Here is a 21,843-nt window from a genome sequence, read left to right as displayed (position 1 = left end):
AAAAAGTTTTATTTACTGTATATTATAAACTGTTGTGTTCAGGGGCAACAGGACTTTTGAGCTTTCCTGATTAGTGAGCAGATGAATCAGCTGTGGGACATGATGACATCAGGACATGACGTGCTCCAGAACGCCCTGACGAATCAGCTGCTCACATTTCCACCGCGGCAGGAAGTGCTGTGGACAGAGACTGACATTAATATGACCACTTCCTGTGAGACTAACGAGCAGCTTGGATGATTCAGCACGATCAACTCAATATGTTGACAGAAATGAGTACAGACGGACAGGATGTAACAAAGAAATTCAAACAAACAACAGAGCGGGGTCCTGCAAGAGGACTAGAGGAAGAAGCAACTTCCTGTTCTGACCTGACTGTTCTTCTTCAGCAGGATCACAGTCCCGTCGTCGATCTCGAACTCGCCGTGGTCCTTTAAACACCTCACCTGGACGGCGTGATGATGTCAGCGTCATGTGATCAAAGTTAAACACAAAATCCTCCGTCAGTCTGAACCTCCACATGATTACAAACACATTCAGAAGTGAAGCTGCAGCCATCGAAGGTTTTCACAGGAAGGATGACACGGTACTGCGACTGATGTCTCAGGAGGAGAAAATACTCGAGTACAAGTACCTCAGAGACAGGTGATTCATGTGTACTCATAGAGGCTCACCTCGATGTAAAGACTCTTCGGAGGCTTCATGTCCTGAGTGACGTCCAGACCGTCGCCTCCACCCAAAGAGCGCATGAAGGAGGCAAGAGACTTCTTATACTGTCCGAACCACTGCACCTGCTCACACACACGCGTCACACGCACGCGTCACACGCACGCGTCACACACACGCGTCACACACGCGTCACACACACGCGTCACACACACGCGTCACACACACGCGTCACACGTCAGGACCAAAACTCTGCATCTCCATCAGCTCTTCGTGACAAACACACTCAGCAGGGACATCAAAGACCTCCTGATGATGTGTGCGTGAACAGGAAATGAAGTGAACTACAGGTGTGTGTCACACCTGTGACGTCATGTCGGACTGACCACTGATTCAACAGGAAGTGATGTCACACTCACCTCCTCTGCACACAGGTGGAAGCGGATGTTGGCGGGCAGCACGCTGCCATATTCCCAGCGCAGAGCTCTGATCCTCAGCAGGCGGTCGTACCTGACAGGACGAGAACATTTCATCTGTAGTGAACCAATGAAGCAACATGCCTGAGTCACATGACGTCAAGGTGTCAGGTGGTTACAGGTAGGCGATGACACAGCGCTGGTTCCTCAGCAGGCAGCAGTGACGCAGCTTAATGGAGGGAATCAAGTCAGATCGACCTCCAGACTTCGCCTCGTTACTGAGAGACAGACAGACAGGGAGGGAGAGAGGGAGACGGGGAGGGGAGAGAGACAGACAGGGAGGGAGAGAGGGAGACGGGGAGGGGAGAGAGACAGACAGACAGAGAGAGAGGGAGACGGGGAGGGGAGAGAGACAGACAGACAGAGAGGGAGACGGGAGGGGAGAGAGAGAGAGAGAGAGACAGACAGACAGAGAGAGAGGGAGACGGGGAGGGGAGACAGCCAGACAGAGAGGACAGACAGACAGGGAGAGAGAAACAGACAGACAGAGAGGGAGGCGGGGAGGGGGAGGGAGAGAGAGAGAGAGAGAGAGAGAGAGACAGACAGAGAGGGAGACGGGAGGGGAGAGAGACAGACAGACAGAGAGAGAGGGAGACGGGGAGGGGAGAGAGACAGACAGACAGAGAGGGAGACGGGGAGGGGAGAGAGAGAGGGAGACGGGGAGGGGAGACAGCCAGACAGAGAGGACAGACAGACAGGGAGAGAGAAACAGGCAGACAGAGAGGGAGGCGGGGAGGGAGAGACAGACAGAGAGAGAGAGGGAGGGAGACAGGGAGGCGGGGAGGGAGAGACAGACAGATGGAGAGGGAGAGAGAGTGACAGACAAAGAGAGAGTGAGACAGACAGGGAGGGAGAGACAGACAGCATTAAAGTCATTAAAGTACAGACAAACTGAAAGTTTTATTTCTTCTTGTACGGAGGGTTAAACTCCAGGTTACTTCATTAAAATCAGACACCAGAAAGGCACATGAAATGTGGTTAAATGAACAAACTGCGACAGATTTAGTTTTCAGCTCGCGTCCTGAAAATATCTAAACACTGCGCAGGGTTTTCAACTTGTCAGGACTCACACGTCGCTCTGGTTCTGTTCATAAAGCGCCTCCATCTCCTGCAGAACCTGCCGGAGTCCATCCTCCTGCGAACGAGACAGAACAACTGACTGCTCGACTCACTGGCGGTTACACTGCTTCCCAACAACAGACAACGTTTGGGCTACTCACGTTAAAAGCGGGCAGCTGTCCGTCGCTCATGCGGTGGAGTTCTCTGATTAACTCGATGGCTTTCTCACAAAACATCCCGACACCCTTAAAGGACTAACACGACGGGGAAAAAACGAAATAAACCTCTTACCCCGGAAAAACTCCACACTCTTTGCTTTGCAGGTCGCTTCAATTTCGCGGTAAAATCGGAGCGACGTATTATGATCACGTGACACTCCGGCGGCCGCGTTGGGACAAACATCCAACCGGCGAAACGAGCTGTCGCCCCGAATACTTTTAACTTTTTTATTTGAGGTAGTTATGCCGTGGAGCCTTTTATATCCACCAGACTGAGAGGTGGGGAAGTGTATTTTAATTATTCTGATAGTTTTCATTGGAAACGCGTAGTTCATCGCTGTAACATCACCGTTTTAGTGATACCAACGGTCTGACTTCCGGTTAGCAAGCAGCGCAGCCTCCGCAGCAGCAGGTTAAATTTAAACCCGTCAGACTGCTTTCACTGACGATCCTCCAGGGGCTGATACGACTCGAATGTACCGACCTTATGTGCTGGTATAAAACTGTAGAAAAGTGGAATATTATAGTTTATCTAATCGTTTAAGCAGATTAGCTTCATTGCTTACTTCGTCGCTGCGTCTAGTGCTGCATTCAAATTACTTGGAAAGAGAATGTGTCTCTGAAATGGTAAATATCTATTTTTGGGGCGTTTGTGTTTCGACACCAGCACCGATAAGTATTCATAGATACGCATACCGAAGGCTGTACAGGAGCCAGAACAAAACGAGCCAAGTTTAAAAGTCGATACTTGAATGTTGAAAGAGCTAGAAACCACTGACATGTTGCTTTCACTTCCTTCCATTGAGAAGCCTTTGAAACTGAACCGCACTGAGCTTTGAATCCAAGACTTTCATTTAGTCACATTTAGTTTAGTTAGTATGAGTAAAATGATCTGCTGGTCTGCTGCACTGGGGAAAACAGAGGACCGATAAACGGTTAATCAATTGTCCACAGATTATTTAACACAAGTTATATTATTCTCACTGTTCTTAGTTCAATTTTGTTGTTATTTATCCTTAAAAAACGCCTGCTCGTGAGAGTTCAAAGCCTGTTTGTAAAGTACGTTTACGAGTCTCCCGTGAAGGCACCATGTGCTAGTTTTATTTAGGTAGTCGTTGCTCCGGCGCTCCCCAGGGCCTTGGACGCAGCACAGTTAGACCACGTGGTTGTGTTTCTGTCCTCTGATTGGCTGCGGTAGCTCGGTGCTAATCAGGGGCTCTCTGCGGATCTCAGTGCAGTCAGAGAGCTCGAGCGGGGACTCAGCTCCGTCCTCACCGGCTGTCACCGCTCCATCGCCCGTATAGCTAACGGCCTCCTCCCCGCCGACAGGCCCGCAGTAAACGGCGCGTCATTCAGCCGGCGGTCTTCTGTTTAACTGTTGTTTTTGAACGTTTCCAGTGATGCGAAAGCGGAATAACTCGCTGACTGCGGAGCATGACAGCGGGACCACCAACACCCTGCTGGACAGCGACCCGGACCTGAAGCAGCGTCCCGGCAGGGGAGCAGCGGGGCCCGCAGCGGGCGGCCGGCAGGGCCCGGGAGTGGAGGAGAGTATGGGGAAACCGTTCAGGAGGTAAGACCGGGACCGGGAGGGGGACAGGTGTGTGGTCTCCTGGACTTCCAGTCTGTCTGTCTTTGAAGACAATTTCTCCCCTTTTATGGACATGGATATGGACATTTTATTTTATTATTATTATTGCTATTTTGTATTTTGTATGGTGCACAGGACAGAGAAAAATCCGGAGTCAAATTCCTTGTATGGTCACACATACTTGGCAAATAAAGCTGATTCTGATTCTGACATAAAATAAGAAACGATTAAGTGGTGGAAGTGATTAAAAAGCAGCAGTTTACGATTAATTATTAAATAAATACATACAGAAATGTAATTATATTTACATACATTTATTTGAGATCATTTTATTATAAAACATATTGATAGTTTTTAAACATTTTCTCATCAAACTGCTCCACCACAACAACCTGATAGAAGCTGGAGGTTTGTGAAGGTTGATTTAAACGTCACGTTTGCCACACTCCAGCGGACTGGTCTGGCTGGTTTCACTGGGTTTATTGAGCTGGTTGGCCTGGAAGCTGCAGAGCGCCCTCAGATCGACTCAGAGACACCAGCTGACAGGATCTGTTGGCCCTGCTGGAGGTCACAGAGAGACTCAGACAGGTCTAAAGACTGTCTTACCTCACTGTACAGCCAAACAGAGCGTTCATGACAGAGTTTGTCCACCAGGGGGCCCTGACAGATTCATGCTCATCTCGGCGTGCGCGAATTCTGATTTTTAGTCTTATGCTCTCAAAACAAAACGATATGAAAAGAGTCTCAGTAATGTGGCAAGTGGCCCAGTAAACTGGTGCACACGTCAGGTTTTGTCCAGATGACACAAACTGGCGGTTGTTACCTTTATGCTAAGCTATGCTAACCAGCTGTGACTTACAGATACTGGAGAAGAACCAGCAGGATTTTCACTGTTGAGATAGATAGATAGACAGATAGATAGATACTTTATTGATCCCAAGGGAAATTCAAGGCAACAGTATTTTCACATCTTGTCGTATTGTTTACAGTTAGCACGTTAAAATTTGTGAATGCTAACTACTACAACAGTGTACTGTGAAAATTAGTATGTAGTATTTGTATGTAGTATGGAGCGTATGTAGTGTAGATTCTGTGAGAAACAAACCTGTGATACTCGAGTTCATCTGACCTACCAGACTCTTATTTTGGTAGCTCAGCGCCTCCTTCCTGTTCAGGTGTTTTATTCTTTTATTTTGTTGCTGATGACCCCGGAGTCTGTGGAGGTTACAGCAGAGGTCAGGTGATCAGACAGGACTTTAACAGTTTAAGCAAATTCACCAACTCCTGCACACTCATTTCCTGCTTCAGCTTTGACCCACTTTACTTGCCGTAGTTCTGTCTCACTTCTTCTTCAGTGCAGTAGAAAATGGACGTTTTAGGCTGCCTCTCAGTCTGGTTTGTAAATTGATCCCATTGTATTTGTTTGGACACGCAGAGTTCTGCTGTTGGCTTCACTCGGCTTCTGTCTAATCCTCATTAGCTTGTAGCATATTAGCTTCCAGGCCAACAGAAGGTCAGGCAGCTCAGCCTGCTGAATGAGGACACACCGACACGTCCTCGTTCACCCAACCAGCAAACTCAACCTGCACACAAAGCAGGAAATCATCCGGATGTTCATACATAAAGACATTAAACAACAAAAGACAAAATAGAAATATACTTTCATTTATGAGTTTGTGGCTTCAGCTTCACCTTCCTGAAATTGTTTTCAGTCTGGAAGTCTTTCATACACAGTTTGACAGAATGTACTTTTACTTAAGTAAACATCTGAGTACTTCGTCCACCTCTGACCTCCTTTAAAGAGACAAAAAAGTAAAACTAAATAAGAGCAACTTCGCAGCTGACAGTCTGATATTCAGGTCTGCAGTATTTGAGCCTGGACAGGAAGTGACCTCACTGCTGATGCGGCTGTGTGCTTCAGGTCACGGGTTTGACTCCTGTCGTCACTTCTTCAGTCAAAGCAGAAGTCTGCTGTCCGCTCGTCTGAGTCAGCGTCTAAAAGTCACAGCTTGTGAAATGCTGCTTTTCTTCTTATCAGCACAGTACAGCTACTTCACATGTGTACTTAAATGCAGTACTTGATAAATCTGCTTGCATTCCAGAGTTGCCACAGCTCGAGCCGAGTGAAACATCTCAACGTTTTAGGACTTTTCAGTCGCTTCATCGGGTTTTGGTTTTCCAGAAATCCCAGTCATTTGTTTGACTGCAGTCGTCCGGCTGTAGTCATGACGCGGCGTGTTTCCGACGTCTGTGTTGTGTATCTGTACGCAGGTTACTGCAGTACGTGTGCTGAGCTGTTGTGTTGTTTGGTCAGTTACTCAGTCGTCCTCCGAGTCTGTCGTGAAGTCGCCTGGCTGAGGTGACGACTGGAGAAGAAGCTGCAGTCCAGTCTGAAAGCCCGGACACACGAGGGCCTTTTCACACCTGCAGGTCTGAAGGTTCACGTCTGCCATACTTGCTTCATCCAGCTGGCTGCAGCCCTCGCTGTCAGTTACGTGTGACTGAAGGAGTTTGGTGTGTCGTGTAGTCCCCCCTCTCTCACACACACACACACACACACACACACCTCTCTGCGGTGGCTTCACCTCTGTGTGACCTTCAGGTTGCAGCATGCAGTGTGACATCAGCTAATAATACTGCAAGCTCGCCGTCAGCTGCTGCCGAGCTTCCTGCACCTGAACGCACCACCAGCCACAACACACACACACACGTGATGTGTGTGTGTTGCAGAGGATTAATCTCCCTGAAGTTCCTCAGCTTCCTGCCGGGTCAGGATCAGGTCTGAAGGACACGCAGCAGAGGCGATGAGGCGGCCTCACGGAGAAACAACGAGGACGTCCCGTGTCTTCATCCTGAGGAGTTTACTGACTGTCTCTGACCCGCACAGTCCGCGCTTGTTTCCACACAAAGATCCAGTGCCAAATGGAGACGGAGCTGGGAGACAGTGAATCTTGGACCTGACTCCATCTGAAAGATCTCGTCCAAATGTGTCCAACGCATCAGCTCGGAGTTCATGTTGTGTTCACTGCTGAGCACAAAGTTAGTTACTGCAGGTTGAGGTCGCTCACTCACGGCTGAAGCTGATCGCAAGCAGCAGATGTCAAACTACGTGACGCATTCCCACTTCCTTTGTAGACAGGAAGTTGAAAGACAAAACAGCGGGGCCGGAGCAGGTCTCTTCCTGTCCTCCAGGAGATGAGCCCTTTTGATTTTAATGTTTGTCACAGAGGATCTTCTGGTGTTGTGTTTTTTTTCCTGACAGTGAACGCAACACTTTGTTTGTTTGTTTGTTTGTTGACATGACAGTCATCAGCTTGTTCACAGCACAAACTGTGACACAAACAGAGCCAGATGTTCCCCTCAGTCATGGTGAGAGATTTTCTCACTTCCTGTTGGTATCAGTACTTCAAATGTACTGCTGTTAGTACGCAATACTCAACTGTACTCAAACTGAGTAGTTTTTTACACTGCAGTGTATCATATCTCTGAGTACTTTGACCACTGAAGAATCCTGCTGAAGTTTACCGATAGTCAGAGCAGCACCGACACACGAAGACGACGACGACGTAAACGAACGCAGGAACAAAAACATTCGGCCGTCGGTAACAAGAAGCTCGTCTGCGTTCAGCTGGAGGACCAGACGAGCTTCACTGTGAATAATTAACATCCACACGCACAGCAGCTTCTCCAGCTCACTTTACACACAACACGCACACACACACACACACGCACGCACACACACACATACACACACACACACACACACTGTCTGTCAGCGTGTGAGTGTGTGAACCCAGTGAATGTGTGGGTTCCAGTATCACACACAGCCTGTCAGTGTCTCTGTGGTCTGTCCTCCTCAGGTTGGGTCTGGCGGGGAAGCTGAGGAGGGTCGCGATGTGGCTGCTGGTCGTCTACGTCTCCGTCCCCTTCATCATCAAACTGTGTCCGTCCATCCAGGCCAAACTCGTCTTCCTCAACTTCGGTGAGCAGACAGAAACGGTCGGACGTCTTCTTTCGTCCCGTTTGAGGTTTGGACTGCTGAGGTCCTGCTCTCGCAGTATACTGTACGCAGTAGTACAGCAGAGAGAGTACTTCAGTATCAGTGGGGTCAAAGGTCAGACAGGCTGATGTTACTGCTGTGACACCCGAGACAGGAAGTGGGCAGGGACACGCTGTGACGGACAGCTGGTGTAACAAGAGTGTCTTGTCAGCAGTCATGTGACCTCTGACCTCTGACCCGCAGTGAGGATGCCCTACTTCATCGACCTGAAGAGACCCCTGGACCAGGGACTCAACCACACACACAACTTCTACCTGGAGCCCGAGACCGGACAGAAGATCGGAGTCTGGTAACACACACGCGCGCACACACGAACGTGTTCACTCAGGTTCCTTGAGGTACTTGTACTTGGTTAGTATTTCAGCTTCAGTGGAGGTCAGGTGGAGTCCTGCTCTTCTTACTGTCTGTTACTGACAGCTGGAGCTTCTGCTTGCTGATTGGCTCATTTAGAGACTTCAACAAACTGCTGAAGGAAGGAAGGACAGAGCAGAAAGCTGCTCACCTGTGCAGGTTTTTCAAATCTGTCCTGAAACGTTTCAGTCCTGTTCAACCACACACAGTACTTTTATTTTGAAAATATTCATAACGTATCAGTAAATATGTTTGGTGTCACCATGTTGTGCGGATGTCGATGCGGCTTAGCGTGACAGCAACGATCATTCAGGTGTTTCGTGAAGGTGTGGTGCCACAGGTGCATCATGGGTAACGAGTTTGTGTGTCAGGCACACAGTTCCTGCTCTGATGTGGAGAGAAGCTCAGGGGAAACGAGGCGACTGGTATGACTCCATGCTTAGCTCCGCCCACCCCGTCATCCTCTATCTCCATGGAAATGCAGGGACCAGGTGACCACACACACACACACACACACACACAAGCCTGTCAGTCTGTCACGGTCCTGTTTGACCTTTGACCGGTTTGTTTCTCTGCAGAGGAGGAGACCACAGAGTTCAGCTGTACAAGGTAATCCTGTACTCAAGTACTGTACAAATACCTCAAAGTATTTCTGTTTTCTCCTACTCTGTACTTCAGCCTCACCACACGTCAGGTTCAAGTTGAACTTTTGACTTCACTTGACGTGTCGGACGGCTTTAACGTGCAGATTCAGATCAGCGACACGAGTGACGAGGAAAAGTCCTGCAGGTTTTAACTGAGTACTGAAAGTACTACCACTGAAGTACTCATTTCAGAATCCTGTATTTGCACCGTGTTCTGGTTACTGAAGCGTGAATGTGTGTGTTACAGCTGTACTCCCTCTGACCACCAGGGGGCAGCTGACTGAACCCTCCTGTCTGTCCTCCTTCAGGTCCTCAGTTCAGTCGGTTACCATGTGGTCACGTTTGATTACAGAGGTGAGAAGACGCTTCAGTCACGAACCGACAGAGCTGTCGCCGTCAGTGCTGTCAGTACACACGTGTGTGTGTGTGTGTGTGTGTGTGTGTGTGTGTGCAGGCTGGGGGGACTCGGACGGCTCGCCATCAGAGGGTGGGATGACATCAGATGCTCTCTTCATGTATGATTGGCTGAAACAGCGTCTGGATGCCAAAACACCACTTTATATCTGGGGACACTCTCTGGGGACAGGGTAACGCGCACGCGCACGCACACGCACACACACACACTCACACACACGTAAACACACACACATGTAAACACAGTTTCAGTGAGCTTTTCATTTCATCTGTTTTGTTTTTCAGAGTTGCCACCAACCTGGTCAGACGGCTGTGTGACAAAGGTGTGACTCGCACACGCACACACACACACACACACACAGAGGTGTGTGTCACTGTACGTATTGACCCTCAGACTTGTGATTGAGTGATTACCTGAACGACCTGTTGACTCTCTGGCCATAAATCTGTCCAATCCCCAGCGAGCAGGTCTGAGATCAGCTGCAGTGAAGCGGCCTCATTCTGCCTGCTTGTCCACGTTGACGTGATGTGTTCACTGTCTGATATGATTGTTGGTGTTTGCTTGCTCCTTCTTGTTCAGGAAGTCCTCCAGACGCTCTGATCTTAGAGTCGCCGTTCACCAACATCAGAGAGGAGGCCAAGAGTCACCCATTCTCCATGGTAACACACACGCTCCACACACGCAGCAGGTGGAGGTGTGGTGGCCTGGACTCACTGTGTGTGTGTGTGCGTGTGTATGCGTTTGCTTCAGGTGTACAGATACCTGCCCGGCTTCGACTGGTTCTTCCTGGACGCCATCACAGCCAACAATATCCGCTTTGCCAGCGATGAGAAGTACGTAACCCGTGGCGGCGACCTTTGACCTCTGAACGTTTCAGCTTTTTTTAAAGACCTCAGGAACCTCTTCGTATCGTTCTCACTGAGAAACCAGAGCGTTTTTTAGATCTCAGTCACACTGTGAAAATGAAAATTTGTCAAGAAGTCAGAAAGATTTTGTAGACGCTCTGGAACCTTTAGCAGAAAAACCTTCTTTGCAGAGAACAAAGCCACTTTACAGCCGTCGAGCACCAAAGAGTGTTTTCTGTAAAGCTGGTGGGAATTTAAATGTTGAAACAAGAGTTGGCCGGCTGATTAGCGGCCTCTGAGCGGCTCGGGTTCAGGACGAAGTCCACGGCACCCTGATCCGAGGACCGTTGGCATCCTCGTTACGGCTGCTGACGTCTGAACCCGCAGTGACTCAGCGTGCTGTTTGTGAGGCAGCAGTCGTGTCTGAGGTCCCTGAACGTAACGCTGAGCCCTGTGTTTGTGTCTGCCCAGTGTGAACCACATCTCCTGTCCCGTGCTGATCCTCCACGCAGAGGACGACGGCGTCGTCCCTTTCCATCTGGGCAAGAAGGTAAAACTCGACAAACTTAACCGAGATATTTTTCTTCTGTTCCTGTTGATGCTGCCATGACACAAGGGGATCTATAAAGTATTTCCGTCTATCGATCCATAAAAGTGGGTTTGCTGTCATAAGACGGATTAAAACTCCTCCTCCTCCTCCTCCTGCAGCTCTACAACATGGCCTCCCAGTCAAAGAGCCTCAGCGGGCACAAGGTTCAGTTTGTTCCCTTCCCCTCCTCTCTGGCCTACAAGCACAAGTTCATCTACAGGAGCCCAGAGCTGCCAAACATCCTCAGGTAAGAGCAAAAAGCACAGAAGCTCAGAGCTCTGCTGCGAGTCACGGCTCAAACATGGAGGTTCAAAGGAAAGCGAACCTCCTGTCAGTCAGCTGGAGCTTAATGTTCTCATCGCTGAAGGGACCGCATTACCCACGAGTCAGTGGGTCAGACGTTACAGGAAGTCATGTTTCCAGTCATGTGTCGCTGAGTTCGCCTGAGCTCCACTGACTCGTCTCTTGTTGTTGTGTTGCTGTCGTTGCAGTGATTTCCTCGGCGCGGCTCATCAACAGATGGACGAGTCAGGCTGAAAACACGCTCAGTGTCGCGCACACACACACACGCACACGCACTGTTTTCTGAAGATTGTCGCATGAACTGGACGCCAACACGTCATTCCTTTTTCTTTCCACATTCCCCGTCACCAACGCGGCTTCAGCGGGTCTTCGGCCTGATGTTGGCCGAGTGTTTTTACGTACTGTAGAGCGAAGAGGAAGACGGCGCTCAAACCAGACTGGACGAGAAACATCTCTGCTTTTATGGCGTTACGAGCTGTCGGCTTGATTCTGTGTGAGCTCATTTTTTGCGGTTTTGCTTTTCTGGATCATGTGTGACTGGTTTGTTTTTAAAAATGTCTCCTCAGTTTTAAGGCCTGTCATGACTTGAATTATGAATTAAATATTTCTTGTTTTATGTAGCTGAGTTTGGTTTGTTTGTTTTGAGAAAAACTCAAACAGAAAGTGACCGAGTGTAGAAATACGAGACTTCATGTTACGCAACTAAAGTTCATTTTCAGCACCAGACGAGTGCTGTGAGACACGCGGGACACTCAGACAGACAAGAGTCTCAGTGGACTACATTACCCATAAGACACCCGTCATGTCACACCGAGGCCTTTTGGTTGTGTTCACCTCAGCATCCCAGTTGTAACTTCAAACTGGAAGCCCTCAAGAAAAACAACTGGACGCCGGCCATCAGCTGTTCTGCTGTGTAACAAAACCCAAATTTAATGGACATCAATAACAATGGAGCCGTGCCTCATTCACAGTGGAGCCAAAACGATCTTCATCTGAAAGTCGGAATAAAATGAAAAGGTAAATAAACAGCAAGTCAAAGGAATTCATTTTTAGTTCTGCTGAAAGTCAAAGGAAGTTAAGGGACATTTCAAGGTAGGAAAGTACTGCCAGTCAATGGGAAGTACTTCTCTGCTGTGTACTCAGTGGTAGACTGAGATCCAGTGTGCATCAATCACCCGAAGTCAACAGAACAAACGACGAGGCGTAAAGTCAACGGAGGAGGACAGTTGGAGTTTTGCTCCATCTGAAGTTCAAGTCAGTCGAACTAAAGAAATGGTGGAACTCACTGGGTTTGAGTGTAAGGCATCGCAGTAAAAGTGAATATCGCCATTTATATCTTCGCTGAAAGTCAAAGCTAAACTTTTCGGTCCAGCATCACGGACTACTACACTACACGGACAGAAGGCGAAACCGTTTGCTCAAAAGTGTGCAATTATTTCAGTGATTGTTAACAAACAAACTGGTCTGACCGAGTGTGTTCAAAGACTCCGTCCCAGCCGTCGACATCGATCACCTACTCGACGCTGCGGTTCAACTCTTCAGATCCGGGACTCGAACGGCGGCTCGTTCGGCGGAGGGATCTTCACGTCAGATGGTTCGACTCCCCAGATCTCGCGGGCGTACTGGGAGATGGTGCGGTCGCTGGAGAACTTTCCCGAGGCGGCGATGTTGCGGATCACCATCCTGGTCCACTCTCCGGGGTTCTGAAGGGAAGCAGGAAACATCGTTAGCAAAGAAAATATCCTATAGCTTCCTGTCCTGTAAAGTATTACACCTGTCCACCAAACTGACTAAAAACACGATCCGGAATTCTAAATAATTCAGACTGGTGGTCGGAACGTAAGCCTGAATGACGACCACGACGGCCACACATCTCATGCCTGTTTGGGACGTCTGACTGTCATGAGGAGAACATTTGGTGAACGTTTCCTTTGTGCTTCGTTACCTTGTACAGCTCGCTGACTCTCTCCTGACACCTGACGTAGGCCTCGAAATCAGCAAACACCTTAAACCTGCAACAGCGACGAGGAAACGCTTCCTGTAAACACTGAGAGAAGACGCAGCCAAACGGACGTGACAGCAGGTGGTTTCTACCTGTCGTGCGTCATCAGCATGTCGGTCAGGTCTCTGAAGAGTTGGGGCTGAGTGGGACTGAAGAAGCCGCTCTGGATCTGATCCACAGCCAGTTTCAGCTCCGGCAGACGCTCGTAGAACTCTGCGGCGTTGTAGCTGCGGGAGGTAAACAGGAAATGACGTCAGCTCGTCCCACATTTTTGTGCAGTGAGCGCGGGGTTCAGCTGATTTCTCTATGGCCCTTGTGATGCATTCAAGGACACGCTGACCTTCACAGAAAAGCATCCAAAACACTTTCTGTCATTTCGAATAAAGCCGCACACGCTGTGAAGCTGCTGCCTCATCACGAGTTTGTGTGTGTGAAGCAGTTACAAATCAATACGCGATCAAATGTTTAGCACTCATTGGTATGATCAGAACCAACCCGGAGCCATCAGAGTCTCTAAAGTTGATGAAACTGACTGGAGATCATCTATTCTCTATAGATGTCTCACTCTGCTGCAGTACAGAAACTCTCTGATTGCACAGAGTGAAGCCTCTTCCAGCCTCACAGATGATCTTTGATGAGTTCAGATACAAACTGACCACAGAACAGTTTAGATTTCTTTGCTCATCCAGTTTCTTTCTGAGCGTTGGACATTTTTCACCTTTTCTGACATTTTAAAGGAACCAAACTGCTCTCAAATGCATCACCAGGTATCCATGTGAAGACTGGAAGTGATGTCAGACATCCTCACCCCTGCCTGTCCATCTTATCCACGTCCATCACTCTCATGCCGAAGATGAAGAGGTTTTCCTGTCCGGCCTCCTCGGCCATCTCCACCGTGGCTCCGTCCATGGTGCCGATGGTCAGCGCTCCGTTCAACATGAACTTCATGTTTCCCGTTCCAGAAGCTTCCGTTCCTGCTGTGGAGATCTGCTCCGAGAGGTCTGCAGCCGGGATCACTGGGTACGGAAAACAAACGTCAAACAAACGTCAAACAAACCTCCACCTCCACCTCCTCCACCACCTCTCACCTCTCTCAGCCAGAGACACTCTGTAGTTTTCCAGGAAGATCACCTTCAGTTTGTCTCCGACCGCCAGGTCATTGTTGATCACATGACCCACTGAGGTGATCAGTTTGATGATGAGTTTGGCCATGTGGTAACCAGGAGCCGCCTGCAGGAGGAGGAAGAGGAGGAGGAGCAGAAGGAGGAGGAGGAGGAAGAGGAAGAGGAAGAGGAGCAGAAGGAGGAGACACTCAGCTGCCGTCACGTGTTCACTCTGATAAACTCAGTTAAATCTTTGTACATGAGCACTGAGACCTTTCCTCCGATCATCACCGTCCGGGGGACAAACTCTCTGTTTGGCTCCAGTTTGATTCCTGACAACAAACAAACAAACAAACAAACAAACAACTGAGAACAAAGTGCAGTTTACACATCCACCAGCAGGGGGCAGCACAGTCGCGCCACCAGCTCCATGTTTAGAAAGTGTCCCATTTAGAAAGTGAGATCAGCTTCTGAATGAATTTTTATACCAAACATGAGGTCGCAGTCGGGACAGAATTGAGCTGTTGTTAAATTTACTTCTGAACTGTTTAAAAAAGACAAAAATCCTCAAAGTGTTCTGAATGAACAGTAAGTCATACAGTTACCACAGTCTGTACTGTATACTGCTACTGTGCTACTGCTATCAAACCACTGAAACCTCACCTCAGCAAAAGTACAGAAACACTGTTAAAGTGAGTGACAGGACCAGCCGGCAGATCTTACGGTTGTAGAGCGTGATGGCGTGCAGACAGGTGAGCAGCTGCCTCTTGTACTCGTGGATCCTCTTCACCTGCACGTCAAAGATGGAGTCTGGGTTCACCTTCACCTGGTGGTGCTGCTGCAGGTAGGAGGCGAACTTCAGCTTGTTCTCCTGTTCAGAGAGAGAGAGAAACTGATCAGAGGGACAGACAGACTGACGGACAGAGAGACAGGTGTGTCCGTTTGTACCTGTTTGACTCTGGACACATCTCTGATGAAGGCCTCGTCATCGACAAACTGCAGGATTTTCTTCAGCTGCTGCAGGTCAGCAAGGAAGTCGTCTCCGATCCTCTGCAGGAAGAATTCAGTGACTGAACTCTGGATTCAAACTGGACCCAAACTGGACTCAAAGTGGATTCAAACTGGATTCAAACTGGATTCAAACTGGATTCAAACTGGATTCAAACTGGATTCAAACTGGACCCAAACTGGATTCAAACTGGATTCAAAATGGATTCAAACTGGATTCAAACTGGATTCAAACTGGACCCAAACTGGATTCAAAATGGATTCAAACTGGATTCAAACTGGACTCAAACTGGACTCAAACATTGACTGGATCGATTACTCGTCAGTTCCTACAAATCAAACTTGACTGGTTTTCACCTGCGTGTTAAAACTGGAAAACTTCGGATGAGTATTTGTGACGTATTATCGACCACACAATGAGTCCACACTCGTGTTAAGCCGTCGATGGCCTCAGGGGGGTTTACCTCAGCGATGATGTCAGCGAGGGCGGGGTTACACAGCAGCAGCCAGCGGCGAGGAGTGATGCCGTTGGTTTTATTCTGAAACTTCTCAGGATTCACCTCATGGAAATCTCTAAAGCTGCAAACAGACGCTCAGATTGTTAGTGAACGTGCGCATACGACTTCCCGTTCATACCGTGACCCTCGGCTCTGATTGGCTGGCTCCTGCACTCACACGGTGGTCCTGACGATGTCTGAATGAATCTGAGCGACTCCGTTGACGGCGTGAGACCCGACCACACACAGGTGAGCCATGTTGATCCTCTTCGGCTCTCCCTCCTCGATCAGAGACATCCGACGCAGACGGTCGACGTCGCCGGGGAACATGGCCGCCACCCTCTGAGAGACGCAGTAAAAATACTTCAGAATGTTTAGTTATACACAGACAAATACACAAAGGTCCACCTTGATTCACCCAGCGGAGCCTTACGTCCAGGTGTCTCTGGTTGATGTCGTAGATGATGAGCAGGTGTCGAGGCAGCAGCTGTTCGAACAGGAACACGGGCCAGCGCTCCAACGCCTCGGGCAGCACCGTGTGGTTGGTGTATGCGCAGGTACGGCAGGTGATGTCCCACGCCTGGAGACACACACATATGAAGTACTCAGATCGTTCACTTCAGTAAAAGTACCTGACTGGTTCAGTCTGTGAACTGAAGCTCTCAGATGAAAGTAGTGAAGTACACAGTAAATGTAGTACAGCAGAATGTGGCCTGAAATAGAAAATATTAAAGTACAGTACTGGAGTGCATGTACTGAGTTAGACTTCCTGTCCGTCCACTGTGGACGCTGACAGCCTGTCGTTCGTGATGTTTCTGCTTTTCATGTCGTCTCACAGGAAGGAAATCGGGCTGAAAACTGAACAACATTGCAGGTCAAACCGCTCCGCTTCCTGTCGGAGACGTGAGTCTGCGGCCGCACCTTGTCCCAGTCTAGCTTCTCCACGTCCACCAGGATCCTCATCAGCTCGGGGATGGCCAGCGCTGGGTGGGTGTCGTTCAGCTGGATGGCCACCTGGCGGCACCACCAGAGGAAGACGCGTTTAGAGCCACTGCGACTACACAAGACGTCACTCGAGTGTTCCGGTAAGTGCACTTGGTCGTCACCTTGTTGGGAAACGAGTCGAAGGAAGTCCTCACGGGGTCCCTGCAGCCAAACTTGGAGGATTTGAACCTGCGGATGATGTCCTGCAGCGTGGCTGCGACCACGAAGTACTCCTGCTTCAGACGCAGCTCCTTCCCCTCGAAAAACTACCAGCAGAAGAGGAAGCAAAACGTTTCTCAAAGCTTCTGTCGCTTCCCTCCTCAAAACTAAACTGCAGCCACCAGATAAACTGAGTAAGATCTGCTCCCCAGTGGAGTAACAGAAATACTCAGGTGAAGTACAAGTACCCCAGGGCAGTACTCACATTGTCATTAGGGTAGAGGACTCTGGAGATGTTTTCTGCCAGGTTTCTGTCCAGAACAGCTTCGACGTAATCACCAACATTAACTGTGGACACAGACGGAGACACACAGTCAGTCAGGAAGACGCCGCAGACATTAACATGAACACAACGAACACAACGATCTGATGGACAGGAAACACCTGTCGTCTGTCTGCTCTTATTTAAAACCATGTCAGCTACCTGTCTGTCTGCCTGTCTGTCTGTCTGCCTGTCTGTCTGCCTGTCTGTCTGCCTGTCTGTCTGTCTGTCTGTCTGTCTGTCTGCCTGTCTGCCTGCCGTAGTTCCTCATAGCTGCCCCCAGGGGTCACTAATGTCCTGTCAGTCGCTGCAGTGTGTTTCACTGCTCTGTTCTGTTTGCACATTGTTTAAATCATGAGGAAACACGTGATGAAGATGATGATGAGGAGGACGTACAGTTCTGCAGTTTGAAGTCGTTCGGAGCTTTAGCCGACCACAGCCGCATCGTGTTCACAGTGTTGTTATGGTAACCAGGAACTGGAGTGTCATAGGGCATCGCCAACACCACCTACGGACACACACACACATCTTACAGAGTCCTTTACTGAGGTAAAAGTACACAGATGACTGCGTACAGGTACTCTCACCTGTGTGTCGACCCACTTCACACCACTCTCCGTCGTCTCCACTCGGCCGTAGAAGTGAACCGGCAACATGTACTCGGGTCTCGCCTTCTCCCAGGGGTTCCCGTACCTCAGCCAATCATCTGCCTCCTCCACCTGAGGGGGCAGAGCAGCGCGTGAACCAAACACACCCCTCTTGAACACCTGCTGTGTGTGTATGTGTGTGTACCTGCCATCCGTTGCTGATCTTCTGGTTGAAGATGCCGAACTCATAACGAATACCGTAGCCATACGCCGCCAGGCCGAGAGTCGCCATGGAGTCCAGGAAACACGCTGCAGCAGAGGTGGGATGCGTTTAGAGACACGGTGTGTGTGTGTGTGTGTGTGTGTGTGTGTGTGTCACTATCACAGAAATACAAATAAGTAAGAGCAGACCTGCCAGTCGTCCCAGTCCACCATTTCCCAGACCAGCATCCTCCTCAATCTCCTCCAGGTCCTCCATGTCCAAACCCAGCTACACACACACACACACAGTTTCACCAGACAGACAGTTAAGGTGGACAGGCAGGTGGACAGACAGGTGGACAGACAGGTGTGTTGTTACCTGGTAGACAGCCTCATCGCAGGCGTTCTGCAGGCCCAGGTTGATCATGGTGTTCTGCAGCGTTCTGCCCATGTAGAACTCCAGAGACAGATAATAAACCCTCTGCAGACAGACAGCAGCACACGGTCAACCTGTCTGTCTGCTCTCGACCATTTACAACACACACACACACAACTCCAAACCTGTCATCTCTCAGCACACGTCTTCTGATCACTAACCAATCAGGATCAATATCACAACAGCACCATTACTCCATCATTAACTGACACTCATCTGTGACGGCTCTCAGATGAGATGAGATCCGATCCGATGTGTTCAGGTGAGTTCGGATCAGATCCAGCGTGTGCAGCGCCTCCTAACCTCAGCTTAGAAAACACCTGAATGAGCTGCGACACAAAGACGTGGAGGAGCTGAGGGGCTAACGGGGCCATGAGGTCAAACCAACAAGCTGCAGGGCAGGAAGTCTCTTTGTTCACGTGAAGGTCTGATCAGGAGACAGAGTGTGGACGCTCAGGACGAGTCGGGGCAAAACTAAAGATCACTTCCTCCTCACAGGCTGCGCTGCTTTAACGTTTCTGTATCTTACGTTTGTCATTTTAAAGTGACCTGCTGTGGTTGTGTGCCTCTGTGTCTCCGGGAACTGATTTCCCACACTTCTCAGACTCCCCTTTCAACATCCTCTTCCTGTGCGGAGCTGAACCTTCAGCCACGGCCCTCCTGCTCGCCCTCCTCAGGCGTCGGCTGTGCCACATCTGTAACGTGTGGATGTTTTGTACAGCTGTGAGCAGCCAGTCACAGGATCGAAGGATTCATCCAAACAGACAACAGTCCTGTTGTCCTGATGACTGGACACAGTGACACACTTCATATTGGACCAGAAAACACATCCAGTATGGTTCTGTGTGGAACCTCGCAGCCCGAACAACATCTGAAACAGATTACCTACATGTCCATTCAGGTTCTACAAGACACCAAACAGTCATGGTTCCTCAGCTGAACTGAAGAGCAATGAGTCAGAAAATATGCAGAGTTGTGGTTCTTTTCATACATGACACACTTTGGTTGATAATCAGGGGATATTAAAATTTGTTGAAATTTGAATGGAGTCTGGTGCACTTACTTACAAGACCAAATGCTGCAAGGAGAGGATGGAGGCAAACTAAACAAACAGCACATGAAGCTGGCAGGTGACTGAACAGAGTCAGGCTCACCTGAGACCTGAGACCTGTAGCCTTGATGATCAGTAAGTTCGTGCATTTGACAAAACAAGATATTTTTAAGATTAATATGATCCTCAGCTAATATCCGTATGTCAGTAATACACGAAACTTTACTGTATTTGATACTTTACTGAATTTAATAACTGAGCTGCAGTGCTGCACACGACCCGCAGCAGCCTTTCCGCTGCAAGAGATAAAGTTTTCACTCTTAAGTTGTCAAAGCAAAAAGTAACGCCGACTTCATGTCTGGTGACTGATCATCCGCGCACTAAGTGGGTCATGTCCTCACCACCTTTACGTTTGAAGATAATCTGGTCAACTTAAAAGTGACACATTTTTTCAGTAGAGTTCTTCTACCTTGGGGTCTTTCTCATAGTAGTACTGCTGGGTGCGGATCCAGCGGCCCACCAGGTGGTCCCGGACTGTGTGTGCCAGGGCGAAGTAGTAGTCCCGGGGAGTCGCTACGTTCCGGTCCTTCACCAGGGTGAAGTGAAGGTGTCGGTTAAAACTCCGCTTGATTTCCGCCACATCTCCGAGGCCGGCGATGCCCCGAACGCTGATCTGTTTCCGCTTCTCCTGATCGGTCAGAGGCGCCGCCATGTTTCCACAAAAGCAACCGGGAGAAGGCGGACGGAGAGCGCACTGATCGATGAAGATGACCCTGCAGAGAGTGAAGAACACCTGGCAGATAGTGGAGCAGGAAGACAACCCGCAGCCCCGCCCACTCCGAAAACTTTGACAGCTGGGAAGCTACAGGGGGCGGGGCCTGGGAGAAGGGGGCGGGGTCATTTCTGGCATCTCTAACAAAGACATCGAAACGATCGAAAGACATCTCACTCTGATGCTGCTTTTCACACCACTTGACAAAGATGGCGGCCGGAAGTGACGTATATTCTCACTCAGTTTGTACAACGTAATTCAAACTAATTTGTCAGTGAGTTTTACGAGCTGTGTCTGCAGGTGTTTTCCTCAGGCTTCATCAGTAGCACAGCGTGTATCTGTTTCTGGACTGAGGGGCAAACCCAGAGCTAATATAGCTCATCATCTACCACAAAGCTCGAGGAACGAATTTCAAGAACACAACCCAGAACTAAACATGTGACAGTACAGTAACTGCTGCTCATATTGCTTTGAGAGAAAAATTATTGAGTGAAACCAACACAGACGAGCATGTCAACGATTGTACCTCCTGTAGTGTAACTGCTGTCAGAGTCAGTTTAAGTTTAGTTTATAAGTAGTTTTGAGTTTAAAAACAACAATTAATGTTTGGTTAAAAACATTTCTTTGTTATGAACATGACTGTAATTAATAACATACTGCATGTCTAATGTTGTTTGTCTCCGCGGGGGGTCAGGTTATTACTACCTGCCCTCGGGGGACTCACCTTGAGAAGGAGACTCTACTGGCATCAGTGAAGATGTTCGTTGTCGTCACATTGCTGCAGTCAGAAGATGTGGTTAACAAGGACTGAAAGACTTTTCTTCCTACCTCCCCTTGAGCCAACAATGCACGCTAATTGTGTGTTTGTTTACGTTATGTATGTAAGGTTTGAATATGCTTATTTGTTAGCTCATTTGAATGTGAGTAACGTGAAGGCCCATTTGCATTTCGGTAATGTAATAACTTACAAATTAAGTGGTTGAACGGTTATTCTCTGTGACAATGTTTTGTATTGTTTTAACTCTACTTGTGTTTTTGTGAATTTTAATTGTTTAGTCCTCACGGCTTGACGGACTGATGATACAATGGCATATCGACATGTGGCAACTGCATGTTGGGTACCAAATAAAAGCCTGTAAACAAAGAACACTTGTGCTTGTGATTAAACTGGAGGGGAGTTACATGTTGTCTCTTATTTGGACTCTGGTGAGGAGGAGGACTGTGCTCAGAGAGGGTTTAGTGAGGGGGGGTGGGGTGACAACATGGATTAGTAAATACATTAATAATTTGAAAAGAGGGTTAAAAATTGTATCTCATAAAAACAGAGTTAATTCAGAGTGCTGCGGCAGGAATGAAAGTTAATCCAAGTTCTGTACATCAACACAGTAAGAAAAACGCAGAATCGAATCCCTCAAATTCGATTCCCCACTGCAGCAGTGATCATTTCATTCATTTTTAACTGAGTGACTCATCTTCATAACAAACTATCTTTGACTGTCTGCGT

The 21,843-nt window shown here is 48.8% G+C and overlaps 3 protein-coding genes across 12 annotated transcripts; 1 reads left to right on the top strand and 2 right to left on the bottom strand.

Moving 5' to 3' along the window:
• On the bottom strand, nucleotides 1-2,649 carry gins1 (GINS complex subunit 1 (Psf1 homolog)). Its single transcript, XM_046401085.1, has 7 exons — nucleotides 2,363-2,649; nucleotides 2,213-2,277; nucleotides 1,262-1,360; nucleotides 1,086-1,176; nucleotides 675-791; nucleotides 372-446; nucleotides 1-177 (listed from the first exon to the last, which is right to left on the bottom strand). Exons 1-7 carry the CDS (start codon nucleotides 2,435-2,437, stop codon nucleotides 109-111), a joined length of 591 nt encoding a protein of 196 aa, XP_046257041.1. The 5' UTR covers nucleotides 2,438-2,649; the 3' UTR covers nucleotides 1-108.
• abhd12 (abhydrolase domain containing 12, lysophospholipase) lies at nucleotides 2,566-11,837 on the top strand. 2 transcript variants are annotated; one of them, XM_046401079.1, is made up of 14 exons: nucleotides 2,566-2,698; nucleotides 3,818-3,992; nucleotides 7,871-7,992; nucleotides 8,254-8,359; nucleotides 8,793-8,912; nucleotides 9,000-9,030; nucleotides 9,374-9,419; nucleotides 9,520-9,652; nucleotides 9,765-9,802; nucleotides 10,060-10,139; nucleotides 10,231-10,313; nucleotides 10,797-10,875; nucleotides 11,034-11,161; nucleotides 11,406-11,837. In XM_046401079.1, exons 2-14 carry the CDS (start codon nucleotides 3,820-3,822, stop codon nucleotides 11,449-11,451), a joined length of 1,185 nt encoding a protein of 394 aa, XP_046257035.1. In that variant the 5' UTR covers nucleotides 2,566-2,698; nucleotides 3,818-3,819; the 3' UTR covers nucleotides 11,452-11,837. The 2 variants fall into 2 exon arrangements, with proteins under 2 accessions (XP_046257035.1, XP_046257034.1); XM_046401078.1 differs by lacking the exon at nucleotides 2,566-2,698 and adding an exon at nucleotides 2,717-3,046.
• pygb (phosphorylase, glycogen; brain) lies at nucleotides 4,272-20,404 on the bottom strand. 9 transcript variants are annotated; one of them, XR_006844449.1, is made up of 23 exons: nucleotides 20,037-20,404; nucleotides 18,460-18,561; nucleotides 18,291-18,369; nucleotides 18,085-18,188; nucleotides 17,880-18,011; nucleotides 17,689-17,800; nucleotides 17,236-17,318; nucleotides 16,934-17,077; nucleotides 16,749-16,841; nucleotides 16,261-16,407; nucleotides 16,006-16,169; nucleotides 15,795-15,909; nucleotides 15,271-15,372; nucleotides 15,046-15,193; nucleotides 14,596-14,654; nucleotides 14,308-14,449; nucleotides 14,028-14,235; nucleotides 13,312-13,446; nucleotides 13,163-13,229; nucleotides 12,687-12,920; nucleotides 5,330-5,593; nucleotides 5,116-5,225; nucleotides 4,272-4,900 (listed from the first exon to the last, which is right to left on the bottom strand). XR_006844449.1 is itself a non-coding variant. In XM_046401077.1 (21 exons), the coding sequence occupies exons 1-20, from the start codon at nucleotides 20,277-20,279 to the stop codon at nucleotides 12,756-12,758; spliced, it is 2,544 nt and encodes an 847-aa protein (XP_046257033.1). In that variant the 5' UTR covers nucleotides 20,280-20,404; the 3' UTR covers nucleotides 12,125-12,209; nucleotides 12,735-12,755. The 9 variants fall into 9 exon arrangements, 2 of the variants coding, with proteins under 2 accessions (XP_046257033.1, XP_046257032.1); XR_006844450.1 differs by having other exon boundaries at nucleotides 12,735-12,920; XR_006844451.1 differs by having other exon boundaries at nucleotides 4,275-4,571.
• Nucleotides 20,405-21,843: the final 1,439 nt, after the last annotated feature.

This window comes from Scatophagus argus, chromosome 10, assembly GCF_020382885.2.
Source record: "Scatophagus argus isolate fScaArg1 chromosome 10, fScaArg1.pri, whole genome shotgun sequence".
Taxonomy (NCBI): domain Eukaryota; kingdom Metazoa; phylum Chordata; class Actinopteri; family Scatophagidae; genus Scatophagus; species Scatophagus argus.
Note: the sequence above shows the minus strand (reverse complement) of the source record. Positions and strands in the feature narration are given on the sequence as shown.